The 17,112-nt window shown below is 33.1% G+C and overlaps 1 protein-coding gene across 1 annotated transcript in view; it reads left to right on the top strand.

Moving 5' to 3' along the window:
• Nucleotides 1-2,561: 2,561 nt before the first annotated feature.
• LOC138701273 (transient receptor potential channel pyrexia-like) overlaps nucleotides 2,562-17,112 on the top strand; it is a 29,236-nt gene continuing 14,685 nt past the window's right edge. Inside the window, exons 1-6 of the mRNA XM_069827994.1 lie at nucleotides 2,562-2,919; nucleotides 4,254-4,516; nucleotides 6,515-6,699; nucleotides 10,023-10,293; nucleotides 11,404-11,625; nucleotides 13,477-13,740. Coding sequence (XP_069684095.1) covers nucleotides 2,709-2,919; nucleotides 4,254-4,516; nucleotides 6,515-6,699; nucleotides 10,023-10,293; nucleotides 11,404-11,625; nucleotides 13,477-13,740 — 1,416 coding nt within the window. The 5' untranslated portion in view covers nucleotides 2,562-2,708. The remainder of the gene's footprint in view (nucleotides 2,920-4,253; nucleotides 4,517-6,514; nucleotides 6,700-10,022; nucleotides 10,294-11,403; nucleotides 11,626-13,476; nucleotides 13,741-17,112) is intronic.

The raw sequence follows: 17,112 nt of genomic DNA, 5'->3' as shown, positions 1-17,112 counted from the left end.
AATAAGTATTTTGTGTTGTTTCAGAAATGCCACACAAATACAAAAGAAAAGAGGGTGCTAAACCTAGAGAACCAATAGACAGTGATGCAATGAAGAATGCTGTTGCTGCTGTGAAAGCTGGGGGGACCTATAAAGGGACAACTAAAGCTTTTAAGGTCCCATTAATGACACTTAAGAGATTGTGCAGGAAGTTAGGTGAAGATAATACAAATAAAAGTTGCACACCAGACTACAAAAAATCACAAGTTTTTACAAAGAAAGAAGAAGAAGAACTGACAGAATATTTATTGATGGCCTCACGTCTTTATTATGGTTTGAGCAACAATAATACAAAAACACTTGCTTATCAATATGCAAAAATGAATAGAAAGAGCTATCCTAAAAATTGGGATAGAAATGAGGCTGCAGGTTCTGACTGGCTAAGAGGATTTATGGAAAGAAATCCTGTATTGTCACTGAGAACACCAGAAGCAACTAGCCTAAGCAGGAGTACTAGCTTCAACAAGCACACTGTTGGAGTGTTTTTTGATAAGTTGAGGGAGGTACTGGCACGAGAACAGTTTCCTCCAAGTTCCATTTGGAATGTAGATGAAAGTGGCCTCACTACTGTTCATAAACCTGGGAAGATAATTGCAGAAAAGGGTGTGAAACAGGTTGGTAAAGTGACATCTGGTGAAAGAGGATCTCTGGTAACGATTTGTGTTGCAGTAAATGCCAGTGGAAATCACATACCCCCTTTCTTTATCTTTCCAAGAGTGAATTGGCAAGACAGTATGCTCCATGGAGCTCCACCTGAAACAAGTGGGTGTACTCACCCAAGTGGCTGGATGACAGCAGCAAGTTTTCTCCTTTTTTTAAAACATTTTGTGAAGTATACAAAATGTTCCGTAGAAGACAAGCAGCTCCTGATTATGGACAATCACGACAGCCACATTAGTGTTGATGGAGTGAACTATGCTAAAAATAATGGTATAGTCCTTCTAACCATACCCCCCCATACATCACACAAGCTGCAGCCATTAGATAGAGGTCGCTCTTTGGTCCCCTGAAAAAGTATTATAATACTGCTGCTGCCGATTGGATGTTAATGAACCCTGGTAAAACCATAACAATCTATGAAGTTGCAGGGCTCTTAGGGATTGCATTTCCTCAAGCCGTAACTCCAAAGAATATAATGAGTGGTTTTATCTCAAGTGGTATTTGGCCATTAAATTCTAATATTTTTACTGATTATGAGTTTTTGACGTCTTATGTCACAGATAGACCAAACCCTGTTAAAGAACCACTTCCTCTTGTGGAAAATTCAGTAGCCTCATCTTCTGAAATATCTGGGCAAACAACTCCAATTAAATTGCCTAAAGCAAAGGAACACTTTACGCCAGAAGAAATTCGACCATTTCCCAAGGCTCCACCAAGAATAGCACAGTCTGCCAGGGGAAGGAAACGTGGTAGCAGTCGCATACTTACGGACACACCTGAGAAAAATAAAATTGAGAACGTCATAGCAAAAACAAAAAAACGTAGGCCCATGAAAAAATATAGAAATGCCACCTGTGTAAAAAAGATTGCACTAGATGTTACTGACAGTTCTTCAGAAGAACTTGAGAAAATAAGTCTTCATGACAGCAGTGATGACAATGACTTCTATGAATCATCAAGCAGCCCAGAAGACAATGAACCTAGTGAAAAGCTTAAAGTGAATGACTTTGTGATTGTCAGATTCTCCACAAAAAAGACAGTAAAACATTTTGTGGGAAAAGTTGAAAAAATAATATGGCCCGACTCTGAGGTAGAAGTAAATTTTTTAAAGAAAAAGGAAGGTTCTTATCAATTTTACTTCCCAGAGCAAATAGACAAAAGTGTTGTAAATGTAGAAGATTGTGTTACCAAGTTGCCACAGCCATCTATTTTACCGGGAACATTGAGAACGGCAGGACTAAAAACCTTTAAATTTGATTTGTCTTCTTTCTTTTTGTAGGTGCTTGATCTATGCTAAGATTGTATTTAATTTTTGTCTTAAAAATGTTCTAATGTAAAATCAAGAGTGGGAACAAGTCTCCCTAGTTGAGGGATCAACTCTCCCTAGTATGAGGGACACTTGATCCCTTTTGTTTCTTCATTTATATATACATTTTCTTTTAACAATTGAATTCTAAGAAGTCTAAATTCCATTTTATTTGTTATAACAATGTTTCATTTAGTAATAAAAGTCGACAGTTATTAAAAAAATGAATGATTAATCAATCAAGGGCTAATTATTCAAAAAGGGGATCAAGTATCCCTGGTCTCCCCTAATGATATCAAGAAGTGAAATTTGTATGTACCAAAATTTACTGCAGCTCCCCCAATCCACAAGTTCACGAGCCGCCACTGACTGTATGTGTCAATAAGAAGAACACGGGAAGTTCAGTGTCATTGCATCCTTTCCATTGTTATTTCTCGAGGAGACAGGGTCTAATACGTGACAGAATATAGTGCAACGTCATAACTGAAGTATCTTGGTTCGGTACATTGCTTATGTCGTGTGTCACATAGGATGTAGTCGGAATAATTTCAAGATCACTTGATAGAAGCTTTACACTAATATTTCTTTGTAGTTGACCCTCGCTTATACAAATGTTGAACCATTTTAATATAAAAGCAAAGAAGTGTACCTAATCTGCACTAATAAAAGCTTCTACTCTATATCGCATAACACTTATTTTAAAATGACACGTAAAACTGATTCATTAGAAGTAGAGGATTTATCTTCTAAATATATATGCCAACAGAATGCTCTGTTAATGATAGCTATTGATTCAGGAAATATCAGTGAAGCTGAAAAACTGCTGAAAGAGAGTGGTGAATCAAATACAGCCATTGTTAATGCTCCATGTGGAAGACTTCGAGTTACAGCCCTACAATTGGCAGCAACCAAAAGTAAGTAGGTCAATAGATATAGCCTATACATTTCTTTATTGTCAACTCATTCTGATGAAAGTAAAATTAAATTTTAAAAAGTATCCGTAGCCAGGGCCGCCGAGAAGGGGGGGGCAAAGGGGGCAAGTGCATATGGGCCCGTCAGATTAAGTGAGTCTGATTACTTTTTATTATCATGAATAATTATTCACAGATACATACCAGTACTATGAAATTTTGTAAGAACATTTGTTACATGAATCTGACATATTAACCAACAATAGTAGAATTAATATCAATTACCACTTCATTATGTAAATGTTTAACTTTTATATAATAGAATATCGGTTTTCCACATTAACAGTCATCGACACGACACTTGAGGGCTTCAGGATTTGCCTGAAATTTGTTCCCGTTGCTGGTACCGCGTACTGAACACGTTCAATTGGCTTGTCCTCTTAACTAACAACCCCTGTCAGCTCACCGCAATATACTAGTGGGCTTTCCCAAATCCAAGCCGGAGGAATACGTTTCCTTTTCAATAGGGCCTACATAGTATGTTTCGTGACGAAACTTTCGTCTTTTCGTTGTTTTTCTAGTAAATTCTGTGTTACCAGTGGACAATGGACAAGTAGAAGCATAAGTCGGGAGCTGAGAAGCACAAGGGGAGACAGAAAAATTGGAAGAGCTTAAGAATGGGAGTAGAACTTTGTTTGAAGTTGGTGTGAAATTGAGCGACCTTGGAAAACTAAAATGTAGCAGACAAATTGTGTCATTGAATGTGTTGTTCGAAAACAAGGGCCTTTCCAAAAACAGTATTATAGTATTTTCAAAACTCAAGAATGGAGAAGGTGTTCCCAGAGACTGGCTAGTGTGGAGTGAAACAAATCGAGAAAATAGTACAGTGACTGATTTGTTTCACTCCACATTAGCCACATCACATTTGCGTCATGAATATAATATATTGTGCTAATGTGAAGTTTTGCTAAAAGTTTTCAATGTAACAAAAGTGTATATTTTTAGATTCGTATCTATGTATGGGGTTATCTTTTATTTATTTTGCAAATAATTATTATGATCAGAATAATTGGTAACTTGTCACTTTTAACTTTTTTTTTCAATGGGGCCCGAACACAATATTGTATAGAGGCCCATAAATCCTGTCTGCGGCCCTGTCCGTAGCAATACATAAAAACTCTGTATCTTTAAAAGCCAGTAGGAATTTATAATTCCCCAACAACTTGGTAGTACAGTATATTATTTAATTTTTTGAAACTTTCTTTCACTGACTGCTTATTTGACATGACAACCACTATAAGCTTCTACTATATATATATATATAATTTCTCCATTAGGTAAAAATGGAGTCAAACTTGTCAATCTTCTGTTGAAAAATGGGGCAAGTGCAGACGTATCTGATAAACTTGGAAGAACTGCACTTCATGCTGCAGCCTTACAAGGCAATGACGAGATTGTAAAAGCATTGTTGGAAGCCGGTGCAAAGGTCGACAGTTACTTTCAGGTCAATTCATGGCCAAAACAACAACTGAACAGTACATCGAGCTTAGATTCAGACTATAAAAGTCTGAATTGCAATGAAAACACTCCACGATTTAAGGTAATAATATTCGATTCTACAGCATTCAGGGCTTATATGTTTGTAAAGGGTTTTTTTCTGGATAATTAAGTTGACTGAAATAAAAGTCGAATTTATAAATAACAGCACAAGGAGTAAATCCTGATTCTAATTTTTAAAAATGCACAAAATTTAAAAAATGAAGTCAACAATTTATATTGTATTACAGTTTTGTTGTTGTTTAGTCAACTGTCCGAAGACAGATTTGAACCTCATACGTGACATCAATAAGGCATCACTCATGAGGCAACTAAATCAGGAGATAATGGGTTAGGATAGCTAGTTCCTTTCCCTATCCATTAAACACATTGCTGACTAGTAACATATTACACTAATCAGACTTCAGATGTAGGCTATACAAACAATGTAAACTAAAATATTATGGGTACACACATACTGTGTGTACCCATAATATTTTAGTGTAAATAAGTAGGTACTGGTAACACGAGTCCTAGGTGGGAGAATTATAACATAGATATCATACTTAAAAATACAGAAAAAAATATATGAACCATAAGTTTAAATAATCCTCTGATTGAGGTTCTGTCTGATATGTACCGTACATCTATTATCAGGCAATTACATTTCATTTGATGATATGTGTCAGGGGAAGAACAATATTGTTTGTATCCATCTGAAGTCTGACTAGTGTAATATGTAGTTAGTCAGCGATGTATGCAATGGAAGGGGAAAGGAACTGGCCACCCTACTCTATTTTCTCCTGGCCTAGTTGCCTCATAAGTGGTGCCTTCTTGGTATCACTTGTGAGGTTCAGACTGTCTTTGGACAGTTGACTAAACAACAAGTTTAAATCATTACAGATAGTTCTTATTTATTGACTATATATACAAATTTAGTCTTTGTGATATGTCAAAAAATATAGTGACTGTGAAATAAGCATTTGGTATAAAATTGTTCGTACTAAACCAGTACTAGCATCATTTTTGTACAGATTTTCAGTCTTATTTCTACATACGGTACTTCTGATACAATATAAGCATTTTAGCAAATAGTGTATTAGTATAAGGCCTTAGAACCTAAGATATTGAATTTCCTTTTTTTATGTGGTTACTATAACTCTTGGTGTGTAAATTGTACCACATTTAGAAGAATCTTGTGAAATAAATACTTACGCACATAAAAATGCACTTTCTTCTTCTTTGTACTGTATAATATATTCATGATCTTTACATTGCAAGTCTGATTAGATTTGTTCCATGTTGTGTTACAAAATATTTTGAAGGAGCTCTGTACTTAGTTGAATAAGGATAAAATGAATATCGGTAATTGAAGGGTTTTTTGAAAAAAAGAACCATAGTCCAAAAAATGCAATTTTTTTTATGCAAATATTACGGGAAAAAAAATACCATAGGTGGTTTTCATAAAACAACCATAGTCCAAACACTTTTTTTTTCTGAAAACAGTCATTGTCCAGTAAGGATGATGGTAGCATTTACAAATATCCCATTCATATCATCTTGAAACATTTATCCATACAATTTTAAAATGTAATAGATTCGCAGTATCACTCCTTACATACGCGGCAAAAGCCATCTCAGAGAAAAATATTTTGGTAAGTTATGTGAACTGTTGTATTAATTATGGAGTCAGCTCTAGGTGCAGAAGTAACCCCATGGAAGAAGAAACGTAAGCAACGAAATGCAGAAAAAACAGGTTATAATAAAGAAAAAGAAGACTAAAGAAGAGGCACACTTCAGCCACAACAGAGTATTTTTTTCTTAAAACAACCATTGTTCAGTTACATTTACACATGTATTTCTATGAGGCAATTTACGTTATAAATGTACTTCAGTTTTCCCAAGTTTTTACAACATCTCAAGAAATTTAACGATGAATTTCATACTTGAAGTGTCAACAACATCCCTTGCCAGTTAGTTTTTTGTTTCTCCTGAAAATTTATGTTTTTGGACTATGGTTGTTTTTTTCAAAAAAACTTTTCAATTCTCATGTAATTTACAGATGCCACTTCCAGAATGCTTTGGTCGTACTCCTTTACATCAAGCTGTTAAAAGTGGAAATCCAGCATGTGTACGACAACTGATTGAAGCTGGAGCAAAAGTCAATGCTGAAGATGAGAAGGGTGTAACTCCACTTCTTCTAGCAGGTGCTGGAGTAGGACCAGACAACAGAATTATTACGAACAAGTATGATAACTCATTATACCCTTGTGTACCAATCAAATTATAAAGACAAAAGATGTCACCTAAAATGTTACGGACAGTTTCATAACTAATGTACACACTTTTTAAAATTTGAAGTATCAGTACTTTATTTAAATTTAACTTAATTATAATTATATTAAGTTTAATAACTTCTGATTCAGAATCAAATTAAACTATATTACGATAGATTATTAGTTTAGTCGTTATTTTATGATGTGAACTTCACAACTAAGTCACTGGGTCTTTCTATGAGATTGAAACAGGTGGTTAGCATGTCTGATCGTGAAACTAACGGCCTGGGTTCAAATCCTGGTTGGGACAAGTTACTGAGTTGAGGTTCTTTCTGGGGTTTTTCCTCAACTCATTAAGACCAAATGCTGGGTAACTTTAGGCACTGGATCCTGGACTCTTTCCGCTGGCATTATGAACTTCATTTCATTCAGACACTAGACAACCATAGCAGTTGATAAAGCGTCGTAAAATAAACCAATTAAAAAAAATTTATGGTATGAATTCAGTTGTTGGATTTAAATTGTACAAGGCACAAGAAATGTAAAACAACTTCACTACAGACAGTAAATATATTTGCCTGTTCCGTCTTCACAGTTAATCCCTGCAATGTCTTTTCGGTCTATCTATGTCTTTATTCCTATTGGTTCATATTCAAACATAATTTTGGGTACCTTTATGTGTCATTTTTTTAAATGCTGAAATCAATTACTACAGAATAAATATACGTACGTTGCCTAAATGTAAAACATAACTTACTATATAATTAAAATTAAAATTTAGAATTTTTATATCTTCTTTAAAACATCCCAGGACTTAAATGTTTTTTCATATACATAGTCAGAAGTCTCAGAACACTGCTTTATTTCGGATATGGAAGGAATAATTAAAGTTCTCAGAATCCTATGTAAGAATGGGTGAAGGGTCCGACCTTTGTTGGTATTTTCGGAATATGGATGCCATCTTGGATCAAGATCACAATTTTAAATGGGAAGGGGGTCATGTGACCTATCAAATAAAATCAAAATTTACTCAAGAATTCATTTCTATAATCAGATTTGACATATCGATGGCCTAGATCTAATACCACATATGTGATTTTTCCAAAATTTTCAGGAAAGACATAAAACTGTTTATTATTTACACATTCTGTTTGAACCATTGAAAAGCACAATAATTAGTAAAAACACATTTTCTGCTCTATTTTCTCCTCTATTATCACTTTATTTTCGCCTCTATTTCCGTTCTATTTTCACTCTATTTATACTCTATTTTCCATCAATTTTCGCTCTATTTTTTGCTCCATTTTCGCTCTCTTACCATTCTTACTGATTATTGTGCTTTTCAGTGGTTCAGATAGATAGAATTTATAAATAATAAATAGTTTTATGTCTCTCTTGAAAATTTTGGAAAAATCACATGCATGGTATTAGATCTAGGCCATCGATATGCATTGTGGTTCAAAAGTTATTAACATGAAATTTGAAATAACCAGTGATATTTCGGGCAATTGGACATGACACTGAAGAAAGACTGAGGTGATCCTGTTTTCTGGTAAACACAGTTGCCATATCACAGCCACAGATTTCAACCACCGACATTCAGAAATACCACTAATTTTACATAAAACTGTCATATACCTGATATCCAAATGTAGAGCAACTAGACTGTTCAAGACAAGCCACATAGCTGTTGGCCAAAAACTGTAACCAATGAGGGAACCTCAACACTGTCTTGGCATCATTTGTCAAGGGTTCAAAACGCAGCACACGATGTTTCTCAGCAGAAAGTGATATCAAGCAGTCATCTGTAGTATGGATTGTTCATGCCAATAAATGACACCCATTCTAGGTCCAACTGCAGAAACTATCAGAGGATGATCCTAACAGACATGTTGAGGTTCTATTGTCAGTTACATTTTTGGCTGACAGCTATGTGGCTTGTTGCGAACAACCCCAATTGCTCTAAATTTGGATATCAGGGGTGCAACAGTACTGTGTAAAATTGGTGGTCTTTCTAGATGCCGGCTGTTGAAATCTTTAGCTGTGTTATGGCAACTGCATTCTCCAGAAATCAGTGGCGTAGCGTCAATGTAAGCTAAAAAGCTCAGCTTCCCCAGTTAATAACTCCATAATAAACCTTGAGTTTATGAACAAAATTATTTATTAATTTTAATACAATTTATATTTACGCGTAAAATATTGTGATTCGGCAGCTCAGGATGATTTGTGATGCAGCAGTAAACATGAAGTCTGCACACACCAGCTTCCAATCCCCTCCATTGTGCTACAAACAGACTCGTTTCTTTCACGCATTATTCTGTGTAACCCACCCTGCAGATTTTCCATCCCTTTCTAACTAAACTACCCTGGTCGCAAGGCTCGCAAGAAGCTAGCTTTGGCATTGGAAAGAATTAAGCTGCTGAGTTATCCCTTTCGTGACTTTTGTTCAGCTGAAGTGTTAGTGTGCAGTGTGGTTGATATAATAAATATGAATGAAATAACAGTTCCTGGCACTAATTTATGTAGTCAAAAATAATCTTCTGATAAAGATTTTAACGTTAATTGACGTAATTATACTAACACTGTATCTATTGGCCGTTAATATTGTGATTTCTCTAAATATGACAGGGAGTGACCTAATGTTAAATTTTACATATATGCATAAATCAAATCATTTTATTACCATTTGAAGTCATGCCTTATTGGTGTTACTTATGAGGTTCCAACCAATCTTCGGACTGCTGACTTGACATTGACTACTATTTATTTTAAGACTACATTTTTGCAATACGTTTCCTCATATATGAAAGACAACTTGAGTCAGCTTCCCCTGCTCAAAATTTCATCAAAAAATCAGGATCACCTCAATCTCTTCTCTCTCGTCAATGCCATCTTCAGTTACTTGAAACATCATCGGTAATTTCAAATTTCTGTGTTAATAACTTTTGAACCACAACATATATGCCAAATAACCTGATTACGGCAATGAATTTATGAATAAATTTTGGTGTTATCTGATATGCCACATGATCCCCTTCCCATTTAAAAAACGTGATCTTGATTCAAGATGGCGGCCATGTTCCAGAAATACCAACAAAAGTGGCTCTCTCATCATTTTTTCCTGGGGTAATCAGATCCTTAATTTTCCCTTCTGTGTTCAAAATGAAAGGGTATCCTGAGATGTTTTACTAATCTGGTATTTATAACATCTAGTGATAAGATCAAAACTTTTCTTATAACCTGTAAACCAAATTAGAAAAACTAAAAGATAATGTGTTTACTGTTTGTCCTTAGGTATGAGGAAATTGTAGAAATGCTCGTTAAAGCTGGAGCTAATGTTAATTTAAAGAATGAGGATACAGGCATGACAGCTGTGTGCCATGCAGTAGCAGCACGATCGATCAAAGCTATCAAGTGTCTCTTAGATGCAGGTGCCAAGATTGATGCAATGGAGAACGAAGGTTCAACGACAGTGCTTCATGTAGCTGCTCAGACAGGCTGTGTCACGATTGTAGAGCTTCTTTTGGAGCGAGGGGCACGCTGTTTGGTTAATGTTGGGGATAAGGTATGTTGATGAACTGAAGTACGATTAACAATAGTTATGGACAAAAGTTAATGAATGAAAAGGATTCTAAAAGAGAGGTAGATTGCTGGTAATGAAAAAGAAAATCACAACCTTTCAAAGATTGGCTCTATCTTCGTTTTCAGAAATCAGAACAACAGAAAAATTGGGGTAAGAAAAGTATCTTACTCATTGGGGTCGTTACAAACAGTTAAATCTGCTTGGCTAACTCAGATTTAACTGTTTGGATAAGACTCCAATGAATAGGAACCCTTTTACACCCACATTTTTTGTTCATCTGAAGATTAAGAAATACCCAATCTTCAAAATGTTGTGATTTTCTTTTTCATTACCAGCAATGAAAAAATTTCATTCTACACTTCTTCTAAACAATTAGTCATTGCTTTCTCATTTACTTAAATAAAAAGTACTTGAGTTAACCTATTAAGTTTTAACTGGACACAAAAGAATTTCTTGATACATTTAAATGTCACTCATAAATGTTACATTAGAACTGGTATGTACGATTCTGATGATACCACCATCTTTTTTAACACTATATAAAGTGTAAAAATTATTTTCATAGATATGAAACGTACATATTACAAATGCAATTAAGTTATCGGTACGAAATCAACTTTTTAAAAAATATTAACATCTTCCAGTCTCCTATTTCAGTTGGATATTTAGCTGAATAAACTCTTTATTACATTTATATTGAAAAATTAACTTTTAAGAAATAGTATCTATTGTAAAAGTAATTTTTAATAATAAAATTACTATTAATTCTAGAAACTTGTTATATTAATTGAGTAGTTGGTAATAATTTAGTGCAATTTCATATTGCTCATAGACGGAAAAAGGTATTTATGTTAAATTCCAAATCAGAAATACAGTATCGAAATATTTTTTTACGAAATTAAATTTTAATGTTAGTCATATTTAAATTTGAACAATGTGTTTTAATTGTAAGTAGAAATTGATACAGAAATATGGTGTTAGAAATCTGCTAATACAACATTTTAAGCTAATGCAAATTTTGCGTTTAACTCCCATATACTTGTTCTCCATTAAGCTACACAATATTAATATGACATTATTTTTTGCATGCAGTTTGGTTGTACCCCACTACATAAAGCAGCATATGTTGGTGCCCGTGACTGTTTAAGAACTCTTTTGAAGCATGGAGGTGACTTGTCAGCTGAGACTAACACAAATGCATCCGTCACAGATGCTATTTTCTCCCATATTCCTCGTCCAGTAAACTTCGTAACTGACGTTTTGAACGAAAGTATTCAACCAAACAATGCATCTGTTAATGACCGCAACTTTAAGGTATTTGCTTGAAGGTCCATTCTATATTAAATATTTGAAAATCTTAATGAAACATTACATTCTGCACAAAACATAAAAGAAAATTTCTTTAGTTAGTATATTCTTATTCTCAATATGTACTTCTCTGTAATTTAAAGACACATACCATTTTTTTTTTCGTATGGGATGCCAATGAACATTATGGTTATTATTCTATTTTAATATACAGTATGTGTGCTTTATTGAATGTAGGAAATTTGTATATAGATAAACAATTTTATTACAATTATACATGTTATTGGAAGTTCAAGATGGTTCTAATCTTCCATACCTGTAGGTGCCAGCAACCAACCATATTCGGCAGGGGAATGGTGGAAATATGCATATGTGGGGTCATGACATTTATTATGTGTATCTATACACTATTCATAACAATAAACTTAACGCTTGTTTGGAAGTATGTTGATATTTTCTATATTCATTCAAACAAGGTTTAGCCTCCAATGTAATCATACCAACACATGAAACTTTTATAAATCTCTAAATCCTCGATCATAATTGGCAACTTACAAGAAAACACGACTGTGGAAGGCATATTAAATATGAACTCATTACATTTTGTTATAGACGATACAAATATTGTAATTTTAACTGTGATAAAAATAAAACTTGGTTTATGTACAGGTTTCCAATTGACTGTTACGTAACATCAGTGGCATACACAGAATTTTGTCAACGCCCCTCCCCCATCATTATTATAATTTTTTACAATTTACATTATAGGTATTTTAAATTTGGTGTATTATTATTATTATTATTATTATTATTATTATAATGTTACGGTATATTTTATTAATATTATGCTTGCTATGTTCTAATAGAACATATTCATGAATATCCTTATAAAATCTTTGAAACTTAATTTTTTCATAGCCATTCAATTTTCAACATATTTTAACTTCTGTTCAATCTTGTACAATAAAAATGCTTGTATCATTATTACACTTACACAATAAGTTTATATTTAAAACATGAACTGGCAAATGCACAAAACGTTAAATGAACATTTGACAATGAAGTCAGAACTCTAACGAAAGGGTGAATACCGCTCTTAAAAATGAGTTTAAATATACATCTTGATTACACAACTTTTAACACTACCGTATATCACTTCGAAATATGTATTACATGTCTTTCTCGTGTTAAATTTTACAGTACCTGGTTAACATGTTTCAGCCTGTTATGACCCATCTTCAGAAATGATTGGTGCTGGTCTTGGCGCCTTTTGTTTGTGTTTCCTGTGGGGATGTGTTTGTGTAGTGTAATGTGGAGTTAAAGAGTGTGTTTTCTGAAATTGAGTTGTGTGTTGAGAATTTCATTTGGATGTGCTTTTGTTTTAGAGTAAGTTATAAAAAAATAACTAAAATAAAATTAAACCAAGAATATACAAATTACTTTTTAATCATAAATACTATTTATAGAAAATCAATGTAACAGTTGCATAAAATTATTTCATTCGTTCATAGTCTATCTAATTAAAAAAGCATGTCCAAATAAATTGTTTTCTCCAATTTAACTTCGTAAATTTTGTCATTTATTTACTTCTAAAATTCTTAAAATATCATTTATATATATGTTGGAAATGAAATGTAGTATTTATTTCTCTACTCTAGACCCAATAAAAATACGATTAAGTGAACAAGGAAATATTATTTTAATATTCTTCAGAGCAACTAAGTTTACAAATAAAATACAGTGTTAAAAGTGTAGCAACCTTTGTTCAGGTCTTGCAGTGGTCAAATACAGAGACTGAACAATGAGTAAAGGGATTACTACTGTTCTGACTAATTGAATAATTTTTATTTCTGCCAGGTTACACTTGACTTCAGTCTGCTGTGCCCTCATGGGTTGGAGCAGCAGATGGCAGTAGTCACTGCACTTATGTCGGGTGCAAGTGATCTCCAACAAATGAGAATTCTTCAGCATCCACTACTAGAGGCATTCCTGCGATTCAAGTGGCATCGATTGAGAATTATCTTTGCCATGTTGGCAGTGGTACATGCTTGTTTTGTGGCATCCCTATCAGTATACTGCATGCTTCTGGTCTACAATAACAACCATTATACCAATACAGAGGTAATGTAGCACATTCAGTTATTTGAAGAATACCTTTTTTATATATCTTATTATATACGCGAATATTCCACGCCATCGAATAATCCGCGCATCCTGATTTTAAGAGAGAAAATTAAAAAGAATAAAATCAAACTGGCTGTAATTTGTGTTTCAAATAATGCGCGCACCCCCAGGGTTTCTTTGTAAAACTGCGGAAAAAATATTTGCGTATATACAATATCAAGGTTGAAAGGGAAATATAGAAATATACTGGTAGTGCACTCATTTTAATAAATACAGAAAACTTATATTACTTCAGACAGAAATAGCCTGATATAGTGTTCAATCCTTTGAACGGAATGAAAAAACCTAAGAATGAAAAGTGAATTTGATTACACGTTAAAGAACCCTACTGATATTAAACCACAATCGCAATTGCCACATTAGTGAGATTGTATTAAATCTAGAATTTTTTTGTGCAATATCAGGGCCCTTAACTTGTCACTATTTGCTAAGATTCTACGAGCGTGGCTCATAGATGTCACTTGTTAAGAAACACAGACCACTTAGTTCGTCAGAGACTATCCAGAGTGCACTACAGACAGTGGGTCTAAATTATATTCATGGAGATTTGTTATGTCACAGGGAACCGGAGTGCCTGGAGAAATCCTCTGGGCATGCCCAACACAAGTTATAAATTCTGAGTGGATCGACCAGAATTTGAACCCGGGTCTCCGATGTATAGCACAGCATGCTAGAATTGAGCGACTATGACGGTTAAATCTAGAATTATTGAAGTAGTAATACTGCATGAAACAATTATATTAATTAAATTATACCAAAAAAAAAAAGACGTATCAAAATCTCAGAGATATTAAAGTTTCAAACTGACATTTATAAAATGAAACCCAATACATATAAAATTTTAAAATACATGAACAGAGACATAAAGGAATCCGCCAAGATAAACCCTTGCCCCAAAATAGAAACATTCCTAGACTTTTATAAAAAATTATGGAACAATCCTACTTTTGATTCAAAATTCTGGGACACAAAAACCCAGATGAACAATGCATTACAAAAGAAGAACTACAAGAGGTATTAAAGAAGACGAAAAATAGTAAATCACCTGGAGAAGATAACCTAAATTCAGAATTGTATAAATATGCAGGAGATCTATTTCAAGAAACATTACTACGATTTCTAAACAGAATATATCTGACTGCCACTTTACCGGAAGAATGGAAAAATAGTGTAATTATTCCCATATATAAAACAGGAGATAAACAGAATGTTGAAAATATAGAGGGATTAGTATCCTCAACACGTTATAAGATATTTAGTAGAATTTTAAATGAAAAATTAAAAAAACATGCTGAAACTTTCCTTCTGGAGTGTCAAAATGGCTTCAGAAAAGGAAGATCATGTGTAAATCCATTATTTAGTATCAAACTATTGTTAGAAAAAAGAAGAGAATTTAATTTAGAAACCCATATAGCTTTTATTGGTTTTGTGAAAGCTTTTGATAAAGTCCGAAGAGACCTTTTATTCGACATATTACAAGATAAAAATATTCCAAATTTGCTATTACAAAATATAATAGAAATCTACACAGACAGCAAAATAAGTGTCAAAATAAATAACTGTATATCCGAAAGAAAATTAGTTAATAATGGAGTTCGACAAGGTTGTCCACTATCACCAACTTTATTTAATATTTATATAAATTAAATTATTTTAAAATGGAACCAAATCTACACATCAGGAATCAAAATAACCAGTGCTCTAACATTAAATACCTTACTCTATGCCGATGATCAAGTCATAATTTCCAATTCAGAGGATAATTTACAAAGAGGATTGTATACATTAAATAAAATATTAAAAGATTTTGGGATGGAAATTTCAGCACAAAAATCAAAAGTAATGGCATTTTTAGGACAAGACCCAGTCAGAAGTAAGATAATACACAATAACCAATGCCTCGAACAAGTACAAAATTTCAATTATCTGGGTTGTGAAATATCTTATCAAAATGAAAAAGATGTGAACAAGAAAATTACCAAATTTACACAAATTCTAGGAATAATAAACAATATATTAAAAGCTAAATTAGTACAAAAATCTACAAGAATAAAAATATATAATACACTAGCATTATCCTCCCTTTTATACGGAAGCGAGATTTGGTCATTAAAGAAAAAAGACATGAACAGAATCAAAGCAATGGAAATGAAATTTTTCAGGACAGCATGATATACTCTTTTAGACCGAAAAAGGAATGAAGAAATTTTAGAACAATTAGAAGTAGAGTCAGTAGAAGAAAAAATCAGCAGATACAAATTCAATTGGCTAGATCATGTAAGAAGAATGGAAAATTCAAGAATCCCAAAAATTATGATGCAATATAAACCTAGAGGACATCGTCGACCAGGAAGACCTTTAAGAAGACTGCTAGATGGGGCCGAAACAGGTCTACAGAGGCCTAATTCGTGAAGGATGATGATGATGATGATGATGATGATGATGAATGTTGTACAAAATCATTGGGTTATTAAAATAGTGCCATTATTTGTACCGTAATTCGTTGGTATTGAAATAATGACAATATATTAATGCCACAGAATTATTAATGTACTGACATTATACCAAAATCAGAAGGGTTAATAATAAAATACAAAAGTTATAGAGTTATTACAATATCAGGGTTGTAGCAAGACTGTAGACTTATTATAGTTATTGAACTAATATTTAACATGTTAGAATTATTAGTGACATTATATCAAAATTATAGAATAATCAAAATATTGATTCAAAACACTAGCCAATTAAAGAAATGATACTTCTGAATAGTCCTATTTGTAATATTTTTTACACTTAAAACTAAAGAAAAAAGGCTTTTTATTAACAACTTCAAATTAGTGTAACTCTGAAAATATTGAGATTAGGACATATGTGTATATGACATTTCTTGCTCACAATGTCTTTAGACATAAGCCTCGTAAGTGACGGTAAATCCTCGTGAATCAGCCTGTATTAATTTAATTTAATTAATTTAATCCACTCAACAATGTAATTACAGAGTAGAGAAAAGTGAAAATAAAGTAGTAATACATAGAATAATGGTAATTTAAACTTAAATTTAAACAGTCACAATCCAATATTACTCAACAAAAGATATCAAGCAAATATTACATGTAAATCTCGGTAAACAAAAACAAAAGTATTTACAGTATAAAGAAAACTTAGATTATATTAAAGTAATAGAGCAAGTGATGAAATGCAAATAACTAGTCACAGATTAATAACAATAATACAATAACTGATAAGGGGCTAGACCTACGTTAAGTCAGCAATATTAACAGAATTAGGAGTGAGTTAGTAATGATAATT

The sequence above is a fragment of the Periplaneta americana genome, chromosome 6 (genome assembly GCF_040183065.1).
Source record: "Periplaneta americana isolate PAMFEO1 chromosome 6, P.americana_PAMFEO1_priV1, whole genome shotgun sequence".
Taxonomy (NCBI): Eukaryota; Metazoa; Arthropoda; class Insecta; order Blattodea; family Blattidae; genus Periplaneta; species Periplaneta americana.
The sequence above is the reverse complement of the archived record's forward strand: the minus strand, read 5'-3'. Positions and strand labels throughout refer to the sequence as shown.